The sequence below is a fragment of the Monodelphis domestica genome, chromosome 1 (genome assembly GCF_027887165.1).
Source record: "Monodelphis domestica isolate mMonDom1 chromosome 1, mMonDom1.pri, whole genome shotgun sequence".
NCBI lineage: Eukaryota > Metazoa > Chordata > Mammalia > Didelphimorphia > Didelphidae > Monodelphis > Monodelphis domestica.
This window is the reverse complement of record NC_077227.1, coordinates 235905220-235927987: the sequence shown is the minus strand read 5'-3', so window position 1 is coordinate 235927987 and position 22768 is coordinate 235905220. Positions and strand designations below refer to the sequence as shown.

At 37.3% G+C, this 22768-nt stretch overlaps 1 protein-coding gene across 8 annotated transcripts in view; it reads right to left on the bottom strand.

The window, feature by feature from the left end:
* The window catches only part of LOC130453538 (galactocerebrosidase-like), a 147022-nt gene extending 125023 nt beyond the window's left edge, over positions 1 to 21999 (bottom strand). For 2 of the 8 annotated variants that reach the window (XM_056820575.1, XM_056820565.1), the window contains exons 1-3: positions 21711 to 21999; positions 3897 to 3965; positions 797 to 860 (exon numbers count right to left, since the gene is read on the bottom strand). In XM_056820575.1, the coding sequence (XP_056676553.1) occupies positions 797 to 860; positions 3897 to 3965; positions 21711 to 21932 (355 nt within the window). In that variant the 5' untranslated portion in view covers positions 21933 to 21999. Of the gene's footprint in view, positions 1 to 796; positions 861 to 3046; positions 3482 to 3896; positions 3966 to 21385; positions 21591 to 21710 lie in introns of those variants that run through there. The other 6 variants (XM_056820542.1, XM_056820535.1, XM_056820538.1 and 3 more) reach the window with 5 other exon arrangements.
* Positions 22000 to 22768: the final 769 nt, after the last annotated feature.

The following is a 22768-nucleotide window of genomic DNA, read 5'->3' as shown; positions in this document are numbered from 1 at the left end:
ATTAAACCTTAGGATGGAAGATATACATGTAACCTCCTTTTGATGTCTTTTGGGAGAATTACCATTCAATTAGTTTTTTGGTTCTTTATTATTATTTATTATTATATATTTTCAATATATATCATATAAATATTTATACATTTTCAAATACAAAAATAAAATTACATGCATTAAAAAATTACAGGTCTCCCACAAATAGCTTGCTTATCTTAAAGAGTATTCTTCCTATAAAACTAAAATTTTCATGCAACAAAAATGAATGTCTTTTCCATAGAGCTTAATATATTGGGATCCAGACTATAAAAATGTCCCCTACATGAAGCCCGAGGTTCCAAAATTATTAAACTACTATTATATGCCATATACACTTAAACAAAACAACTATACTATAGCATATAGCATTTCAAATATTGATAATTCCTTTATGACCATTTATTTTTGCTAAAGGGCTGTCACTTATTTTTAAACAGAAATATGATTTTAAGTGACTTGCCTTTCTTTCTCAGCAATTTTCTTTTATACCTGTCCCTTTTTTTCAACTTCCCAGTGAAATTCCAAACTTCATACTTTCATCTATCATCTTTAAAAAATGGTTCTTTTCCATTATAAATTTACTTCAGCTAACCTAAGATCAATCTGTGGCTTTTAGACAGAAAAATCAGCTTAAAATAAAATTTAGATCAAAACAATTTCCCAACCAAGACACAAAATAGGGATCTCTATGTTCCAAAGAAGGCACTTTAAAGTTAAGCATATAGATCACTGGAAAAAAAGCCCATTTTCCCAAAAGTCCTACCTGTTGTTAGTCCATCACCACCTACTTTCACTTTCAGCATATGCAAAGAAGCACCAAAGTTTGGCTAGGAAAAAGAATTAACAAGATTAATAATATCCTTAATTGTACCATGCATGCTTTAACTTTAAGAAAAGTTACTATCTAGGTTTTATAGGTAAAACAAAAAAGACACAATTTAAAGCAATCACCATTTTTATGACAGTCAGTTAAAGTTTGTATTTGCAATTATTTGGGAAATTTGATCCTTGATATATATATTGCCAAACTCATTAAACCAATTGTTAAAAGTTGTTGTATCCATAAGTACTTTGTCTAAACCCATTGTAGTTGTTAAATGGACTGCCTCAGTTTCCCCTGTAACTGTCTGGAGAATTGTCCTCTAAACCTACAGTTCCTCTGAACCTATAGTCCCTCATCATATGGCCAGGGGTCTATTGCACAGATAACATATTGGTTGATTTTGTCTATACTGCCTAGGTTTGAAATTATTTCTAGGTGGTCTATATGTCCTCAGTGCAGCCACAGATTTATTCTGCTGGACTTCATTTCCTTTTCATTTTAATTTCAGCTCTTTTATTTCTCTGGTTAGAGTGTCAATAACATCATTCTGCTCATCTGATTGTCTGTCTTTTTCATCCTAGTATATAGAAATAGCAACACTTTTAAGCTCATCTAGCCCTATGATAAACCAATTTGGACAGCTGCTCCTGAAAGGGTTGCTAACAACTGGACAAGCATTTTTCACAAATTGATGGCATATGTGACTAATGTCGTCCTCAGTCAACAAATCAGTTCCTACCCATTTTTCTCCACATTCTAATACATGGTCCAGAAAACTTGCTGGGGTCTCTCTTACCTCCTGCCTAAGAGGTTCAAACATTAACCAAGTCCGCGGGAGCTTAGAATTCAATCTCATTGTCTCAATTATGGCTTCCCTGCAATAGAGAGTTCCCTGTCCAATGAAACTGAGTTGGGCTTCCAATCTGCGTCCAACTCTGGCCAGTTGGGGAGTCTGGGGTTCTTGTTAGTCTCCTCAATAATCTGCTGCTTTTCCCATTTCAATAATACCTCATTCATTAAAATTTGAAAGTCCAGATACGAAGGGTCAAAGATCTTAACTATCCTTTTAAATTATTTTACTGCTCCCATGGATTCTTCCTCAAATTTAGGAATTCTCTTTTTTATTGCATCAAGGTCTGCCTGTGTAAATCTCTGGAGAGCTTTGACATATCAGATACCCATATCTGGTGAGACCATGAGAACCCTTCTTAGAGGGAAGATATGTGAAGGATTCTTTTCTAGAACTTTTGTTTCTACTTGGAGCTTATTTGGTGCATTAGGTTTTTCTGCACCCTCTAACTTCACTGCCTCTTATTCTATAATTCCTGGCACTATTACTTTTGCCTGAGTTAATTCTTGGTATTGTGCCTCCATTCGGTCTAGCTTAGTTTTCAGATATTGTAATTCATTTCATTCTTTTTCAATATGCGTCTTGTTAATTCTGTTCCATCTCTTAAAAATGGCTACCAGAGGTTTTGTCATCATATAAAGGCAGGCCAGGATCAGAATCAGTAGTGGTGTATATGATATTACTTGCAGTAGGGTCATAGACAATACTGGCTTTCGTATTCCATAACCAAGTGAATTGTGTATGAATTCTGGCATAGTTATGAGGAAAAAATTGGGAAGGAAAGCTAGCTGCCACACAGATTGCAATATCTTGTTTAGGAATTCTCTTTTTTATTGCATCAAGGTCTGCCTGTGTAAATCTCTGGAGAACTTTACCTCTTGTTCTCATTTCATACTCAAGGCTTATAACAGTATGAAAGCCTGTGTTTTAAAGTAGCTTGTTAAGTTACCAGTAGCATAGCCACTGTTATAAAATAGTGCCTTCTGTTGCATTTCTCACAGGAACTGCAGCTATCTGAGTGCCAATGAGTGATGGACCCCGGCTGTGAGACAGCATTCTAACAGACCAGTTAATCTCTAAAACTCAAATTTTGTGAGGTTCTCACCAAAACTCACCAAAATAGTAATAAAGATATTAATAAGGAGGATACTGTTGTGTATACTTTCTTAGAGTTTACAAAGTATTTAGTTCTCCTCCTTGAAGGAAATTCCAAGAGTGAACTTCCCTCTACTGGGAACAATGCACAAACTGCCTTGGAGACTATTACATATATATATACAATTAATAATAGGATGCCTTAACTCTAAAGGAACTAGATTCTCTACCCACTTTCCTTTTACCTTACAGTGAAATATTTCTTCGTCTTGAGAATTCACCCAAGCTACTCTTGCAAATTCTTTATCATTAACTAAGTTTTCACAGAAACCCTATTTGACTAGTCTAACTAAATCCTTATATATCAGTAAAATTATCTATGTTAAGGTTTTCTCCAAATACACAAAAACAGCGAGCCAAAATGTTTCATATGCTCTCTGAGCAGAGTGTGGTTCTCAGGTGAGTTTCAGAGCCCAGGCAAACACGTCTTCTGGTCTTTCTCCTTTCACACAAAAGTTTTTACAGCAGCAGGTCTTCAGGTCTTCTTCCTGATGTTTCCCACAGTGAGGACAGTAAAAAACCCTCAAGATATTTCCAGAGTTTCTCTTTCTTCCCTGTCACAAGCAAGGCAATATTCAGAGAGAGAGAGAGAGAGAGAGAGAGAGAGAGAGAGAGAGAGAGAGAGAGAGAGAGAGAGAGAGAGAGAGAGAGCAGTGCTGGCTAATCCCACAGAAGGAAGGGATTAACTGCCTCAGAACTTTTTCTGCCCTTCTCCCTTTCAATTCCAAATCATGCCCAGAATTCTTTCTGCCTCAGCCACTCTACAGCCTCTGAGACAACTTCCTAAATTCCTTAACCTATCAAAACCTTATCAATATATTTCTAATTTTATCCTCATACATGCATGTTCAAAGTACTTTAAGAAAAGTTACTATCTAGGATTTATAGGTAAAACAAACAAGACAAAATTTAAAGCAATAACCATTTTTATGATGGTAAAAGTGGTTTTAAAAAAAAAACACCTCACTTTTAAAATTTAAGGTCTCCAAACAACTCTTAACATAATCATAAAATGTCTCTTTTAATAAATATTACCTTAAATAAATAATCCAATATTTCAGAACGCTGAGGCTCAGGGTAATTGATTAGAAGTCGGGAGGCTGCCTAAAAAAGAGATTTCAAAGAAAAAAAACTATTATTGAATAAATTTTAAAACAATTGTAGCCACCTAATCAGATACCCAACTTACCCATATTAGAAAGAGACCATGGATTTGATTTAATGAAACATTCACTGACTACATTAGAATCTGGAGGAGCCAAGAAGTGACATGGAGAGAGACCTGTACACTATAGTTGGTCTAGGCTTTAAAAACACTTTATTTATTTATTTAATCTCACTGAGGAAATTAGTGTTCTAACAGATGAAAGTTTCTGAGAGGTTGTTGGGATGATAATATTTCCTTGTTTTTTTAAATTATATTTTATTTGATCATTTGCAAGCATTATTCATTAAAGACAAAGATCCTTTTCTTTTCCTCCTCCCCACCTCCCCTTGGTTGACGCGTGATTCCACTGGGTATCACATGTGTTCTTAATTAGAACCCATTGTCATGTTGTTAGCATTTGCATTAGAGTGTTCGTTTAGTCTCTCCTCTGTCATGTCCCCTCAACAGCTGTAGTTGGGCAGTTGCTTTTCCTCAGTGTTTCTACTCCCACAGTTTGTCCTCTGCTTATGAATAGTGTTTTTTCTCCTAGATCCCTGCAGATTGTTCAGGAACATTACACCGCTACTAATGGAGAAGTCCATTACGTTCGATTATACCACAGTGTATTGGTCTCTGTGTACAATGTTCTCCTGGTTCTGCTCCTCTCGCTCTGCATCACTTCTGGGAGGCCGTTCCAGTCTCCATGGAATTACTCCACTTTATTATTCCTTTTTGCACAATAGTATTCCATCACCAACATATACCACAATTTGTTCAGCCATTCCACAATTGAAGGGTATCCCCTCGTTTTCCAATTTTTGGCCACCACAAAGAGCGTAGCTATGAATATTTTTGTACAAGTCTTTTTGTCCATTATCTCTTTGGGGTACAAACCCAGCAGTGCTATGGCTGGATCAAAGGGTAGACCTTCTTTTATCGTCCTTTGGGCATAGTTCCAAATTGCCCTCCAGAATGGTTGGATCAGTTCACAACTCCACCAGCAATGAATTAATGTCCCTACTTTGCCACATCCCCTCCAACATTCATAATTTTCCTTTGCTACCATGTTAGCCAATCTGCTAGGTATGAGGTGATACCTCAGAGTTGTTTTGATTTGCATCTCTCTGATTATAAGAGATTTAGAACACTTCTTCATGTGCTTATTAATAGTTTTGATTTCTTTATCTGAAAACTGCCTATCCATGTCCCTTGCCCATTTATCAATTGGAGAATGGCTTGATTTTTTGTACAATTGCTTTAGCTCTTTGTAAATTTGAGTAATTAAACCTTTGTCAGAGGTTTTTATGAAGACTTTTTCCCAAATTGTTGTTTCCCTTCTGATTTTAGTTACATTGGTTTTGTTTGTACAAAAGATTTTTAATTTGATGTAGTCAAAATTATTTATTTTACATTTTGTGACTCTTTCTATGTCTTGCTTGGTTTTAAAGTCTTTCCCCTCCCAAAGGTCTGACATGAATACTATTCCGTGTTTACCCAATTTATTTATGGATTCCTTCTTTATGTTTAAGTCATTCACCCATTTTGAATTTATCTTGGTGTAGGGTGTGAGGTGTTGATCAATTCCTAATCTCTCCCACACTGTCTTCCAATTTTCCCAGCAGTTTTTATCGAATAGTGGATTTTTGTCCCAAAAGCTGGGATCTATGGGTTTATCATATACTGTCTTGCTGAGGTCTCCTGCCCCCAGTCTATTCCACTGATCCTCCTTTCTGTCTCTTATTCAGTACGAAATTGTTTTGATTACTGCTGCTTTGTAATATAGTTTAAGGTCTGGGACTGCAAGACCCCCATCATTTGTGTTGGGTTTTTTTTCATTATTTCCCTGGATATCCTTGATCTTTTGTTATTCCAAATGAACTTTGTTATGTTTTTTTTCTAAATCAGTAAAGAAATATTTTGGTAGTTCCATGGGTATGGCACAAAATAAATGAATAAGTTTGGGTAGGATGGTCATTTTTATTATATTGCCTCATCCTACCCATGAGCAGTTAATGTTTTTCTAATTGTTTAGATCTAGTTTTAGTTGTCTGGCAAGTGTTTTGTAGTTATGTTCATATAGTTCCTGTGTTTGTCTCGGGAGATAGATTCCTAGGTATTTTATTTTGTCTAAGGTGATTTTGAATGGGATTTCTCTTTCTAGTTTTTGCTGCTGAGCTGTGTTGGAGATATATAGAAAAGCTGATGACTTATGTGGGTTTATTTTGTATCCTGCAACTTTGCTAAAGTTGTTGATTATTTCAATTAGCTTTTTGGTTGAATCTCTTGGATTCTTTAAGTAGACCATCATGTCATCTGCAAAGAATGATAACTTGGTCTCCTCCTTGCCTATTTTGATGCCTTCAATTTCTTTTTCTTCTCTAATTGCTACTGCTAGTGTTTCTAGTACAATGTCAAATAATAGAGGTGATGATGGGCATCCTTGTTTCACTCCTGATCTTATTGGGAATGCATCTAGTTTATCCCCATTGCAGATGATATTAGCTGATGGTTTTAGATATATACTGTTTATTATTTTTAGGAACGACCCTTTTATTCCTATGCTTTCTAGTGTTTTTAATAGGAATGGGTGTTGTATTTTATCAAAGGCTTTTTCTGCATCTATTGAGATAATCATGTGGTTCTTGTTGGTTTGCTTGTTGATGTGGTCAATTATGTGGATGGTTTTCCTAATATTGAACCAGCCCTGCATCCCTGGTATAAATCCTACTTGATCATGGTGGATGACCCTTCTGATCAATTGCTGGAGTTTTGCTAGTATCCTATTTAAGATTTTTGCATCTATATTCATTAGGGAGATTGGTCTATAGTTTTCTTTCTCTGTTTTTGACCTGCCTGGTTTTGGAATCAGTACCATGTTTGTGTCATAAAAGGAGTTTGGTAGAACTCCCTCTTTGCTTATGTCAAATAGTTTATATAGTATTGGGATTAACTGTTCTCTGAATGTTTGATAGAATTCACTGGTGAATCCATTAGGCCCTGGGGATTTTTTCTTAGGAAGTTCTTTGATGACCTGTTGGATTTCATTTTCTGATATGGGATTATTTAAGAATTCTATTTCTTCTTCTGTTAGTCTAGGCAGTTTGTATTTTTGTATACATTCATCCATATCACCTAAATTGGTGTATTTATTGCCATATAATTGGGCAAAGTAATTTTTAATGATTGCCTTAATTTCCTCTTCATTGGAGGTGATGTCCCTCTTTTTGTCTTTGATGCTGTTAATTTGCTTTTCTTCTTTCCTTTTTTTAATTAGATTGACCAGTACTTTGTCTATTTTGTTTGTTTTTCCAAAGTACCATCTTCTTGTCTTATTTATTAAATCAACAGGTCTATCACTTTCAATTTTATTAATTTCTCCCTTAATTTTTTGGATTTCTAGTTTGGTTTTCTGCTGGGGGTTTTTAATATGAGTTTTTTTTTTTATTTGCATTTCCAATTGATTGATCTCTGCTCTCCCTAGTTTGTTAATATATGCACTCAGGGATATGAATTTACCTCTGATTATCACTTTGGCTGCATGCCAAAAGGTTTGAAAGGATGTCTCACCATTGTCATTTTCCCTGGTGAAATTATTAATTATTTCTATGATTTCTTCTCTAACTAAACGATTTTGGAGTATCATATTGTTTATTTTCCAATTAGTTTTTGATTTGGTTTTCCATGTACCATTACTGATCATGATTTTATTGCCTTGTGATCTGAAAAGGCGCATTTATTATTTCTGCTTTTCCGCATTTGTGTGCCATGTTTCTGTGACCTAATATATGGTCAATCTTTGTGAATGTGCCATGTGGTGTTGAGAAGAAGGTGTATTCATTTTTATCCCTATTTATTTTTCTCCATATGTCTATTAATTCTAATTTTTCTAAGATTTCATTCACTTCTTTTACCTCTTTCTTATTTATTTTTTGATTTGATTTATCTAAATTTGATAATGGTTGGTTTAAGTCTCCCACTAATATGGTTTTACTGTCTATTTCTTCCTTCAATTCTCCTAGTTTCTCCATTAAAAATTTGGGTGCTATATTATTTAGTGCATACATGTTGATTAGTCATATTTCCTCATTATCTAAAGTCCCTTTTAACAAAATATAATTACCTTCCCTATCCCTTTTGTTCAGGTCTATTTTTTCTTTGGCTTTATCAGATATCATGATTGTAACTCCTGCCTTCTTTCTGTCAGTTGAGGCCCAGAAGGTCTTACTCCATCCTTTAATTCTGACCTTGTGAGTGTCTACCCGCCTCATGTGTGTTTCGTGAAGACAACATATGGTAGGGTTTTGGATTCTAATCCATTCTGCTATTCATCTATATTTTATGGGTGAGTTCATCCCATTCACGTTCAAAGTTATGACTGTCATTGGTGGACTCCCTGGAATTTTGATATCCTTCCCTAATTCTAACCTTTCTTCTTCAGCTCTACCTTTTAGTCCAGGGATTTATTTTAAATCAGTCACCCTTGTCCCCTCCCTTGATATGTTTCCCTTTCTAGTCCCTCCCTTTTTGTTCCCTTCCCCTTCCCCCTCTTCTTCCCTCTCTTTTTTGTTTTCCCTCCCCTCTCCCCCCTTGGTTTTCCCTTCTCCCTTCCCTTGTTCGGTAAGATAGAATTCACGATCCCACTGGATCTGGATGTTCTTCCCTCTCAGAGTTGATTTCCCTGAGAGTAAGGTTTAAGTGAAAACTCTCTTCTTCTCCTTCTTATAGGAGTTTTCTTCCCCTCCCCTTCCCGTGTGAATCTTTGTGTGAGAAAGATTATTCTATTTGGTCTTTCTTTTCCCCCTATTTACACATTACATTTTCCCCACATGTTAGTATACATAGATTGATATAAATGTAGTCCTTATAGAAGAGAATTTGGGTAAAAGAAAAAGATAACATTTTTCTCCTTTTCCCTTTCTTTCATATTTTCCTTTTCAGGTATTCCATGCTCTTTGTTTTTCGATATCGAACTTTCCACAGAGCTGTGGTCTTTTCTTTGCAAAAACTTGGAAATCTTCTATTTTGTTGAATGCCCATACTTTCCCTTGGAAGTATACAGTCAGTTTTGCTGGATAGCTGATTCTTGGTTGAAGACCCAGCTCTCTTGCCTTTCTGAAAATCATGTTCCATGCCTTACGATCATTCACATTGGAACTTGCAAGGTCTTGTGTGACCCTGATTGGCATTCCTTTATATCTACATTGTCTTTTTCTGGCTTCTTGTAGGATTTTTTCTTTTGCTTGAAAGCTTTGAAATTTGGCAATTACATTCCTGGGAGTTGTCTTTTGGGGATTTAGTGTAGAGGGTGTTCTGTGAGCTCTGTCAGTGGCTGTATTGCTCCCTTGTTCTAGAATCTCTGGGCAATTTTCTTTGATTATATCTTGTATTACGATGTCGAGTTTGCTGTTTATTTCTGGCTTTTCTGGAAGTCCAATTATTCTTAAATTATCTCTTCTTCCTCCATTTTCCAAGTCTGTCACCTTGTCAGTGAGATATTTTATGTTCTCTTCTAATTTCTTGATCTTTTGGCTTTGCTTTATTGATTCTTGCTCTTTTACCTGCTCGTTGTCATTGAGTTGCCTAATTCTGACCTTTAAAGCCTGGTTTTCCTTTTCAGTTTTGTCTAACTGGTTTTGTAGATGCGTGAATTTCTTTTGCATTATTTCCCACTTTTCCTCCCAGAAGGCTTCCATCTTTTTGATCCTTTCCGATTCAAATTCTTCATGGGTTTGTAGAGAGTTTCCATTTCCTTTGGAAGGTTTCGGGGCATTTGCTTGTGTTTCCTCTTCTATCTCCTCTGTATTTTGTACTTTTGCTCCATAAAATATGTCCAAAGTCACCCCCTTCTTCTTGTTTTTCTTGGAATTTTGGGGATTTTGTGCTTCTGTGGAGTTTGCCATCTCTATCTGAGTGGGGAAGACTAGCTTTTCTTATCTCTGTCTGGTGTTCAGAGGTTTTAGCCCTATGCAGATTGTCCGTTCTATGCAGTTGTTGTTCTGTCTTCCCGGGGAAGTCAGGATTTGTTGGTGTTTCCCTGTTACTGTCCTCCTCAGTTCCCTCCCGATGCTTCTCTGTTGCCTTACTTCCACGCTCTGAGCCTGGCTCGGCCCTTTCCTCGGGGTGTTTGTTTCTGTGCCTTAGCTGGCCAGGAGAGCCAGCACTCTGAGGGGGGAGGGGCTGTGGCTTCCTGGAGCTCCCAGGGATCCTGTTAAGATTAACTTTCTCTGGGTTGAACTGAGTATGTTTTGAGGCAGGGACCTTGAGACTCAGATGGAAGGATCCAGCCAGGGGGCTGCAGGCTCCCCCTTCTCTTTCTGTTTCCTTGCTGTCTGGGTGCCCCTGCAACTGGGTCAGGGTTTTTCAGGATGCGGCTTTCAGCTCCGAGGCCCTTTTTCCAGCCCTGAGGGTTACTGTTGTTTTAGAAGACCCTGCTCTCTGAGGGGGGGGCATGGCTTCCTGGAGCTCCGAGGGCTCCTGATAGGATTAACCTCGGACTGAGTATGCCCTGAGGCACAGACCTTCGGTGAGACTCAGATGGAAGGATCTGGTCAGGGGGTTACAGGCTCCCCCGTCTCTCTCTGTTTCCCTGCTGTCTGGGTGCCCCCTCGACTGGGTCAGGTTGTTTTCAGGAAGAGGCCTTCAGGATAGCCGGCCCTGAGGCTCTGAGGTTCCCTCTGCTGCCTCGGACTCAGCTCTCTGGGTTGGGGGTATGGGTCCTGGGACCTTCCTTCTGCCTACCACTTAGGTCCGAGTGATCTCGTATTCTGGCTTTTGGGGGGACTGTACCTTTTGATCCAGGTCCAGGTCCAGGAGGAGGATTACTGGGGTCTATGCTGTTGTTTGTTTTGAATTCTGGTGCCTTAGGAGCATATAGTTTGAATTCAGCAGGGAAGGGTATCCTGAGATCTGATCTTTAGCTTTCTCTAAGCTGCCATCTTGACTGGAAGTCGATGATAATATTTTCTTAAATATTTTTAGGAAATTATAAGCATTATGAGAGGGCAAACATCAGGATGAGCTATTATAATTTCAACTACTACAGAAAGAAGCAATGTGCCTGGAAAGTCTCACTTACACCAGCAAAAGATCATCAGCACTGAGATACACTCAACCATGAACTGACCATGCCATGTCAATAATGCCTTGTACTATTTTCTAGCAAAAAGCATTTTAGGGTCTATATTTGTGTATTAATGAGCCCTGTAAAATGTGTCAGAGAAGGTCTCTTTCTCATCTGTAATATGTATAATCAAAACACCCTGCTTACCTTAAAGCTATCCTGAAAACAAAATGAGATGATATGAAAACTCTCCAGGAAAGTATAAAGATTGTACTAATAAAAGGCAATGTTATTGACAAAGGCAAAAAAATTAGTTTTTAAACTATTCAAGAGCACTATTACATGATAGTACCATTTTGAGTATGTGTCTTCTAGTTTAAATTTTTAATACCTGAGTTTAAAGAACTATGTTCCTAATTTGTGAAATAATCATTATTTCAGCTTTAGAACTTAAGATGATCAGAGTAAAGAATTAATCATTACCTTTAAAATGTATGGCTATGGTTTGCATGATAATATACATACAACCCACACTGAATTGCTTGCCACCTCCAGGAGGGCAGAGGAAAGAAGGGAGGGAGACAATTTGGATCGTATAACTTCGGAAAACTTATGTAGAAATTTGTTATTAAAATTAAAAAATAAATAGATGACATGTACAGTAGTAGCTAGGTCATAGCCCATATGGTGCCCAATGCCTATATAAATGGCCTTATTAAAATGATTAAAAATCAGAAATGTGGTGAGGTAAAAAAGGTTATCAGAGAATTAGGTTGCAAAAACTGCAAAGGTCAAAGAAAAACAGTTGAATAAGAGTACATCCTAAGTCCCAAGTTTTTATGATCTTTAAGTCAGGGCCAAGATTTCATGGCATGCTACTAGACACCCACTCAGTGGATTAACATTTCACTATTGAAAATTTCATTGACTCAGTGACCTACTGTTTCCAGATCTACTTGCAGTTTTTGGGGAGGGCAACACTGAGTCTACAGCTTTTTGCATTACATAATCATTGTCACATACCTGCCCCTAACTAGAAATCATTCTGTACTATTCCTACCTTGGAAAGAAACTTAGATGCAAAGGCTCAAACTCTTTTGCAGACATTGACTTATGTAAATTATCATTTATCTCATTACAAAAGTTACCAATATAAGCTGGTCCCATCCTGAAAGCCATTTGCTGATCTCCTGTGATCAACTTGGTCAGTGTGTAGATAAACCAGGGCATACTTGTAACAAATTCCTTTTATTTCTCTGTCCTGATTTTTACCTCATTAATCAAAATAAAAGCCCAAACACAGACTTTTCCTTTTAATTTTTCTCATCTTGTCCAAGTAATATCTGATATTCTGCAAATTCACTGACTAGTGGTCATCAAGCCTTTGAAAAGCTCTAACAAGCACAAACCTATTACCTCCAACCCATTTTTTTCTTAACATGCCCTTGCTTTGTTCTTTTTAAAATTTTAAATTAATTTATGAAATTCTTGTGCATGTACAAAGAGTTCACTGGATAACCCTTTCTTCCCTCCTTTGTCAGAACTACTTCTCTTTGTTTCTTTAGAATTTTACTCTTTGAGAGCTTTTAATTCCTTCTAGATTGACTCCTCTTAGAGAATTTTAGGCCCAAAGATCCTATCATTCTTTTTTTTTAACTTTTTGAAGTTAACACTCTTATAAAAAGGGTGTATGTATCATTGCTGGTGGAGTTGTGAATTGATCCAACCATTCTGGAGGGCAATTTGGAACTATGCCCAAAGGGCAACAAAAGAATGTCTACCCTTTGATCCAGCCATAGCACTGCTAGGTCTGTACCCCAAAGAGATAATGGACAAAAAGACTTGTACAAAAATATTCATAGCTGCGCTCTTTGTGGTGGCCAAAAACTGGAAAGCGAGGGGATGCCCATCAATTGGGGAATGGCTGAGCAAATTGTGGTATATGTTGGTGATGGAGTACTATTGTGCTAAAAGGAATAATAAAGTGGAGAAGTTCCATGGAGACTGGAACAATCTCCAGGAAGTGATGCAGTGCGAGAGGAGCAGAACCAGGAGAACATTGTACACAGAGACTAATACACTGTGGTATAATCTAACGTAATGGACTTCTCCATTAGTAGTGGTGTAATATCCCTGAACAATCTGCAGGGATCTAGGAGAAAAAACACTATTCATAAGCAAAGGATAAACTATGGGAATAGAAACACCGAGGAAAAGCAACTGCCCAACTATAGCGGTGGAGGGGACATGACAGAGGAGAGACTCTAAACGAAACTCTAATGCAAATATTAACAACATGGAAATGGGTTCGAATCAAGAACACATGTGACACCCAGTGGAATCACGCGTTGGCTATGGGGGATGGGGGGGAGGAAAAGAAAATGATCTTTGTCTTTAATGAATAATGCTTGGAAATGATCAAATAAAATATTATTTTTTAAAAAAAGGGTGTATGTGGCAGACATCGACAAGTTTTTCTATCCTCTTGTCATAAATTCTAATAAGGATCCCTTCAGCAACCTTTCAACTCAAGCAAGTTGATAAGATTCACCTCTAGAATAAAAATTCCCTCAGTTGATTCCCCTGACTGTAAAATGACCCATATCTCATTAAGGCAAGTCAAAAAAGTATTAGTTGCTCTATTTGGAGAGAGAACTCTAGCAAGTCCTAAATAGTTGAAGTCTTAAAGAGTTGAGTCTTATATCACTCAAACATGCCTGGGGTACAGGCTTATAATTTCTTTAATGAAAGATCTTTCTGTAGAGATACTTTATACCACATTTCAATGATAATAGTTTTTGCTTCTGCAATATTTACTCTAAATATTCTCCACCAATTCTTCTCCACTCTAGGTCTCAATTTCCTCACATAAGTATACCTTCTTAAAATACAATGCTATTCACACACATGTCTCTTGGTCAAAGAATAGAAACAAAAATTATCAAAAAGTAGAATTGAAAACTATTATCAATCACATGAAAAAATGTTATAAATCACTAATAACAAGAGACATGCAAATTGAAACAATTCTGAAGTTACACCTCAAGCCAAACAAATAGGCAAAGATGATCCCCAAAAAGGAAATAGTCATTTTTCAAGTGGTTTTGAGAAGACAAATCCCTAATACCTGAATCATGAGGCTATGAATTAGTACAAACATTTTAAAAAGCAATTTGCAATTATGCAAATAAAATGATTAAAATAAAATAGCCAGGAACTTTGACACAGAGGTTCTATAGTAGTAAACATATCCCCCAAGGAGGTTATTGATTGGTTTAAAATAAAAGGCTCCATAAAAACCAAAACTTTCATAATGTGTGATGTAAAAGAAAATAATGTAATATTCTCAAAATATATTATAAGAATAATAGTAGTAAATTACCCCAGTGGAAGTTAGTAAATCTGGTTCCTCATACCCTCCCCATAGCCTTCTCCCTTCAAGAGGAAATTATGAAATCCCATCCATCTTCCAGCAGGACATGACTACTCCACCCCTTTGAAATACAAATACCTCTTAATGTCCTTTGGTAAAACTTACTCCATTCAAATGGAAAACTTTTGTCTCCAACCATTGTAAAAATTTTATAATCCCTTCAGGAATGTTTCATTATGTCAGGATTCTCCTAGGTAAATCATTTTTCTTAGGTCTGTGAATTGTTAAATTTCTGTGGTAGGAGTTTGAACAAAAGTCAGGAGAGCAGCTTCATAAACACAAAACACTTAGTTTCTTATTAGGAAAGTAATGATAGGAAATAGAAAGGAGAAAAGTGAGAGTAATCTTCTAATAGCTTATATACCTAAGATCCCAATCCTATCTAAAATTTTCTAAAAAAACCCTAAATCCATCTGCCTTCCAGTGTAGTGTCTTCTGCCAGACCAGGCCCAGCCTACTTTCCTACTCTGCCTATCTAGTCATTTACCCACTATCTATCTACCTATTTACCCAAGATAATCAATAATCAATAAGACTATTAAGGCCTTAAATCCCTTTCTCAGTCTTTAACTGTCAGTTAGAAAACTGTCAGTCCCAGAGAGAATGAGCCACACACTCCTCTCCCCAGGGGAGCCTGAGACAAAATCCCTCTCCAATGAGCTCTAACTGACTAACTCCACTCAACCACACCCTTCTGTCACCAACTGGCAATTTGCATAGCAGGGGAGCTCTTACTCAGAAATCTTTTTGCTCCCTTGCCTCTTAAATAAAAATAGGGAGAAGTTAAGAAAAACTTTCTTAACAGGTCAATGACTGGAGACCCTGCCCCACATTTCTCTATAAATCTTGGGGGGTGGGGGGAGAATTTGTCGTAGGTCAATGACTTGTGGGAGTATCCCACATTTCTTTCTTTCTCTCTCTGTCTCTCTCTGTCTCTCTCTGTCTCTGTCTCTGCCTCTCTCTCTGTCTCTCTCTCTCTCTCTCTAAATAAAGCATTGCATTTTAAGTGATGGTTCTCCCCTGTCTTATTATAAGAAGTGGCTATAGAGGGTACATCTTGTTACCTCAAGATCCCCTTAAAATTCCACTTTACACAATAGTTGTACTTTTTGGTGTTACAAAAACAAAAACAAAAAACAAAGAAAAGATGCCTATCAGCCAAAGAAAGACTGACAAATAGCATTACATGAATATAATAAAATATTCTTGTATTATAACAAAAAATCAAATTAAAAACAACAAAGAAATACAAACTTAAATGACCTAAGGCAGAAGGAAATAAGTTGAGAAAATAAAACAATATAAATAATGATGGTCTACAAAAATGTAAATGGAACTAACAATCACCAAAAATGGAAAGTGAATTTGTAAAAATTGCAAAACTCAAGCATTCAAAGAGGAGAGATTAGAAATCAAGCAAACATTTTCAGATTTTTTTCAATGATTGGCTTTGCTGATTTGCCTCCTCTTTTCCATTTAAAAATATTCTGTTATATGTGAAAGCTCCCTGAAGTAGAAGGAAAAATACAAGGGAAAATTCAAACAATTTTAAAGACAAAATATATCAATAAAAATTTATTTTGAAAAACAAGCATGTAAAAGATTTCTCAAAGCAATAATAATAATAAGAGAAATGCAAATCAAAATAGCTCTGTGGTTTCACCAAATACCAAGTACATTAACAAAGACAAGAAAAGATCAGAATTGTCAATAGAAGGGGTGGTGGTTCATAAAAAAACATACATACTAATTCACTGTTGGTGGAGGTATAGGGTGGGCCAATCATTTTGGAAAGTAATTTGGAATTATTCAAAGAAAGTGATTAAAGTGAACATGCTTTGTTTTAGACTGAGCTTGACTCAGAGCAGTACCTTTAATTAAGGTTCAATACTAGAACAAAATAAAATACTCAGGTCATTTGAGAGTTAATTTTAAAAAGAAATGTTCATTTAGCCAACGCAATAGAAGACTATTCAACAAAGAGGGCTTTCTTGATTTGACTGAAATCAAGAAATCTTGATTTGACTGAGCTGAGTAAAGTTTCCTTGTCTGATTTACTTACCACAATCTCCAATCATATATAACCTAGAGATCCGCGTAGCTACGGTGTACTATGGCAACCAATAAATGATGTCAAAAGCCTGACTCTTTAGTCCCCTGAGCCAACCAAGACAAGGGGACAGCCTCAATACATTTTAAGAAACTAACCTGCATGGAGGAAGAGAGAGATCAGTGCTCATACAACACCCTTCAACCCAGAGATTCCATTGATGGGAGACAAGATCAATGAAAGAAATAAAGGGCACATATACACTATAATATTTCTAGTAGCATGTTAAACAGAAAGCAAAGAACTACTAACAATTGCAGAAGAGCTAAAGGAATTGTAGCTCATGAATATGGTGGGTATTACTTAGTTCTAAAAAACAATGAATATGAAAAAATAAGGAAAAGCATGAAAAAGAATACAAAATGGAAATGAAGGTGATGGAGGCAATTCAGAGGAGTTCTCTCCACCCCATCCACAAAAATCTAGATAATACACAAGACCATTACTGATCAGGAAATATACTTAAAACACAGTGTGTCATCTTCTCACCTAAGATCAGCCAAGGGAATTGAAGAAAAAAGGGAACAATGTGTGGGCTATTGGGGACATGGTGTGACAGGCCCTAGTAGAGAACGTAGGGTGCTGAACATTTCCTGCCAAGGGATTGAATGAGGATTCTCCTGATTCGCCACAGCAAGATCAGAGATTCTAGATCCATCATAAAGGACCTGATCTTGTACAGGGCACAAAAACAGTGCCAAATAGCAGCTGTCACACAAATACCATGCCCAGGATTCAATGAGGATTAAATTAATCCATAGATTCAATTAGGATTAAAGATGGGCCTGTCCCAAAGAGTAGAAGACTGTACTTTGGGGTAGAGGCCAAGGGCAAGGACAGAAGTCTTAAATTATGTCCTGAGCAAGTAGCAAATACAGTAGGGAACAACAACTGGGTGACTCTCACCCCAGAAAAAAAAACAATCTCTTGGTTCTAGTCTCAAGCTTGTAGAAGAACAAATAACACCAATGAAATGTAACTATTAATGGACTAGTTATAAATAGGGAAATAGCTATTACTAAAAAAATGTCACACTATTGCATATTATGAAATAATATTGAGAAATGAGAGAAGAGCATCTTTTCAGAGGTGAAAATGGAGATTTTTTTAACAATTTTTATCTAGAATTGGGGTAGGAAACCCAGACCAATTCTGTCACTCTCACTGCCGAGCTAGATTCCCAAAAGCAAGCCTATAGGTGTGCTACTCAGGCCCAGACATAGGTAAGGAACTTAACAGAACTCAGCCTGAACTCTCCCAGAGATCCTTGAAGAACACAACCCAGTGCCCTGAAAAAGCAGCAGTCTGAATGAAGAAGACAAAAAACAGGACACAAAATAACCCACATATTCCCACCAGAAGTGGGCCCAACACAAAATCCAAAGTCAAGTAGAAGGTCTAGAAGAAATAAGAAAATTTAAAAAAGAACCTCATCAAAAAGAATGATGTGGTAACAGAAATAGTCCAAACACAAACCTAGGAGAAGAAAATGACTGTAAAACATCTATAAGCAAAGCCTCAAAGAAAAACCCAGCTTGTGAATAAGTTCAACTAGAATTCTGATAGAAATAAAGCAATAATTATGATATTGTAATGAAATGTAAATGCTAGCAGGTTTGGAAAAGAAATAAAAGTGATGGAAGAATGAAATGGAAAAGAGTCATCAAAGAAAGAAATTAAAAGAGAATATCTTATTCAAAAAAGATACTTCCTTGAAAATTAAAATTATCCAAACAGAAGTGAAAAACTCCATGAGATAAATATATTAAAACATTAAGACTGAAAAATAGCATCAAATATAAGATATATCATATCAAAAAACAAATGAAACACAAAACAAATTAAGAAGAGATGATTTAAGAATCTCTAAGCTATGTCAAAGCTATGAACATAAAGAGTATATGAGAAATTACACAACTAACCAGATCTCTTAGAACCAGAGAGCAAAATAAAAATATAAAGATCTCACTAAGGAGTAGCCAAGTGGCACAGCTAATAGATTACCAGGAGGATATTTGGATATAGAGGAGTGGATAGAGTTAGGAGGATGTAGGTACAAATATCCCCTGGGAAACTTGCTAGCTATGTGGCCCTGAGCAAGTCACTTAATCAAGATTCCCTAGCCCTTTTCATTCTTCTATCTTATAAATTATACTAAGAGAGAAGGTAAGGATTAAAAAAAAAACACAACTTTTTGTCCAGTTTACACTAATAAAGCTGACAATATAAATGAAATGCATGAATATTTACGAAATATCAAATGCTCAGATTCACAAAACAAGAATCAAAAGGACTTAAACTACTCATCCATAAATGAACTCCTAAAGAAAAAAAAAGACACAAAACCAAATAGATTTACAAGCAAATTCTATCAAACATGTAAAAAAAATGATGAAAAAATAGGAAAAGGAAAGGTAAGGGCCTTCCAAATCCCTTTAATGATATAAAGATCATCCTACTACTTGAAGAGTCAAAACAGAGAAATAAAACCATAGACTAGTATCCCTAACAAATACTGGGACAGAAATTACAAATTGATGACAAAATCTACTGGGAACACCCAAGAGTAGCCTACTAGAAATTATGTATATTCTTGATATCTCACATTGTGTAGCAAGATAAACTCCAGGGCAGCTGGGTGGCTCCGTGGATTGAGAGCCAGGCCTAGAGACGGGAGGTCCTAGGTTCAAATCTGGCCTCAGACACTTCCTAGCTGTATGACCCTGGGCAAGTCACTTAAACACCATTGCCTAGCCCTTACCACTCTTCTGCCTTGGAACCAATACATAGTATTGATTCTAAGATGGAAGGTAAGGGTTTAAAAAAAAGGTAAACTCCAAATTAGTACATGAATTAGATATGAAGGATGACATTATAAAACAATTTAAAAAGCATTGAGTAAGTTACTTTGTCAGATCTATTATAATAGCTAACATGTATATAGCATCTACAGAAAATATAAATATATAAACTTAATATAAATATATTAATACAGTCAAAAAAGAAGGATACTACCAGACCTTAAGGAACTCACATTCCAATCAGGAAAGACAATACATCAAAGAAACTGAAAACTCAATCAAGGGCATGGCAGCAAAGTCCAAAAAATGAACCAAGTGATGTAGACTTCCTAAACTGGAGATGTTGGGAAGAAGTCATCAATGGGAAAAGGGAATCAAGGGAAAAGGCAAGAAAGGAAAAGCATGGTGTAAAAAAGCCCAGTGAATCATGGCTGTTCTGTGTCCTTCTTTAAAATGAAGCTTCTGATGAACATGCCTATGCATATTTAATTTTTTCAGTGAATGAAAATACTTTTCTCCCTCCCATCTCTACAGAATATGAAAGAACCAAGCCCTCATAACACATAAACATAGGCAAGCATATTCAACTGATCTTGTTTCCTTTCAGAAAAACATTCTCTTCCTGAGTCATATTCTAGGGAAAGGTTTGAGGCTATTAACTTTTAGTGATTCCTATGAAGTCAAATTTGCCTCCCTGCATCTCTAGTTCTTATTAGTAAGGTTTTGTTCATTCTACACGAGGGCATGAGATTAGCACTAAATTCTTTGTTAGATTTTGGTCTCCAGTGAATTTTTTGGTGGCTCCATTGTTATTCATCTCCCTATTTCCAGGGATTTCTAACAAAGTCAATAGTTTTCTCCCCTACCCTTCTTTGGTTTAAAGACCCTTTGGGTTAGATTTACAAGACTTCAGGCAAACAGCAATGATGTAGGATGGTTAACTGAATGCCTTTATTATCAACAAGGCAAGGGATCCAGGATAACTCTTAAGGGACTGTGATGATCTGATTACAGATTGAAGCACACCTTTCTTCACTTTATTTCCTCCATAAAATTTCCCCAATGTAAGCAATGTGTCTCATTTCACAACATGATGAATATGGAAACACGTATTATATGATAAAGCATGTACAACGTATATTATCTGCCTTCTTGAGGAGGCAGGTGAAATAGGAAGGAAGGAGAGGGGATTGCAAAACGTCAGAAAACACATTAATAATTGTATCTACGTGTAATCTGGGGGAAAAAATTCTTAAACTTCAGGTAAATACATTCTAACCAGTCCTTGGTATATACATATCAATCTAGAAAGAAATCTTTTATTCTTTTGCTTTAAATTGTCCAGAAATCGAAACTCTGTTTTCTGATATTATCTACTACTACCAGCTACTAATTGCCCAACTCATCTCCCTCTGCTAAAGTTCTTTTGCCTTCAATTTACTGCACTGATAAAACTAAGACCTGTGCCTCTAAAATCTTCACCACAACTTTGAATTCTTTAACAATTCTGGAAGTATAGCTTATGCCTACACGAACCAGTAGAATTGTGTAAAATAAATGGTAGGCAGATTTCTTAGTGGTTATCACATCAGCATTACTCAGCACACCATTTATGCCCTTTTTTCCCCATCGGAACTGGAAGTTCTGGAGGTCAGAGAGTGTATTTATTTTTGCCTACATTTATATTCCAATTCTTCAGAAGATGTCATAATGTTAACTATGGTTATTATTATAGACCTGACAGATAACTTCTATGCTTCCCAATTTTTGCCCCAATTACGGAATCTTTTGCCCTGCCTTGACTTTATCTACTGTCTTTGTATCTCCAAAGTGTCTCAGCACACCAGAGCTAATGAACGCTTGTTGACTGGCGGTAACTCAAATTTGTGCCGGTTTTTAGTTTGCAAAAGTACTCTCCATCCGTTACTTCACCTCACACAAACATCTCCCTGGGTGGTAGGAGCTATAATTACCCATTTTACAAGCGAGGAGTCACGTGATCAAGGAAGATTGCAAAGTCAAAATAGCCATGCACTTCTGGGAGACAGGTGGGATTGGGACCCAAGTACTCCAGACTGCAGGGACAGCTCCCTCCACCGCCGCCTCCCCGGGGAACGACCCAGGCGTGCACCTCAGCGGAGAAGGGAGGGAAGGGAAGGAAAGGGAAGAGGAGGGAGGGGGGCACAAGTGCGAGTCGCCACCCCCTTCTCGCCCAGCCACTGAACTCCCGCTCCCCGTCCGCTCCCTCCTCAGGTCCCGGGCGAGCTCCACTGCTTCTCAGCTGCTTCTGGTGCTTACCGAGCCACCGCTCATCGCGCCAATCCCATCGAACACCCGACCGAGCCCAGCAGCATCATCCAAAATAATCTTAGAGGTGGGGGTCGGGGAAGGAGAGGTCTTGGAAAAATATCTACTTATGAACGACCCAGTGGCGCTCAAAGGTGGAAGAAGAAGAAGTAACCAAAGCAGCAACCGCCCCTCCGCCCGTAGGCGGTTAGTCCAAACCTTGTAAGGAAACATGTCTCAATGGGCTAATGCTAGAAATGACAGCTTGCTGCCTACTTTTAGCTTTGTGTGACTCACGTGACTCCGCCTCCAAATCACTTGAGCAGAAGAAAGGCAGTATAGTGAAATGGAGCTTCCTCGGGTTTCGCCATGTTTGAAGATGGCAACAGACCAGTAATGAAGCTAGTTCCATCTTGGTAGAGGGCAATCCTGGAGAGAGGGAGGTGATACAGAGCCCTAAACAGTTTTTATTTTACTTGTTTGTTTTGCCTTTCTGGTTCCTTCCTGCTTTGTACAAAGCCTGGCAGAGAGTACTTGATTAATAAATTTCAATTGACTGACTTGACTCTTCCAAAAATGTTTTGAGAATATTTATTATGTGTCTACTATGTACCAGAGGTAGCTAGGTGATACAATAGATGAAGTGCTGGATCTGGAGTCAGGCTATACATTCAAATCTAGCCTCAGACACTTCCTAGCTGCATGACCCTGAGCAAGTCACAAACCTTGTTTGCCTCAGTTTCTCCATCTGTCAAATGATCTAGAGAAGGTAATGGCAAGCCACTCTAATATCTTTGCCAAGAAAACCCCAAATGGGGTCACAGAGAGTTGGACAGGACTGAACCAACTGAAGGACAATAACTAGGTCCCAGACACTGTGCTATAAACTAGGGCTACAAGGAGAATAGTACAACTCTGCCCTCAAGGACCTTACATTCAAATGTGGAGGCAATCCACAGGAGCCTCTAACAATTTGGGGCTTCTGGGCCCAATGGGCCATTCTCCTTCTCCAGGAAGGAATCCCTTTAATCTGTGTCCAAATAGACTCATCCAGACTGGTTTCTCTCCTG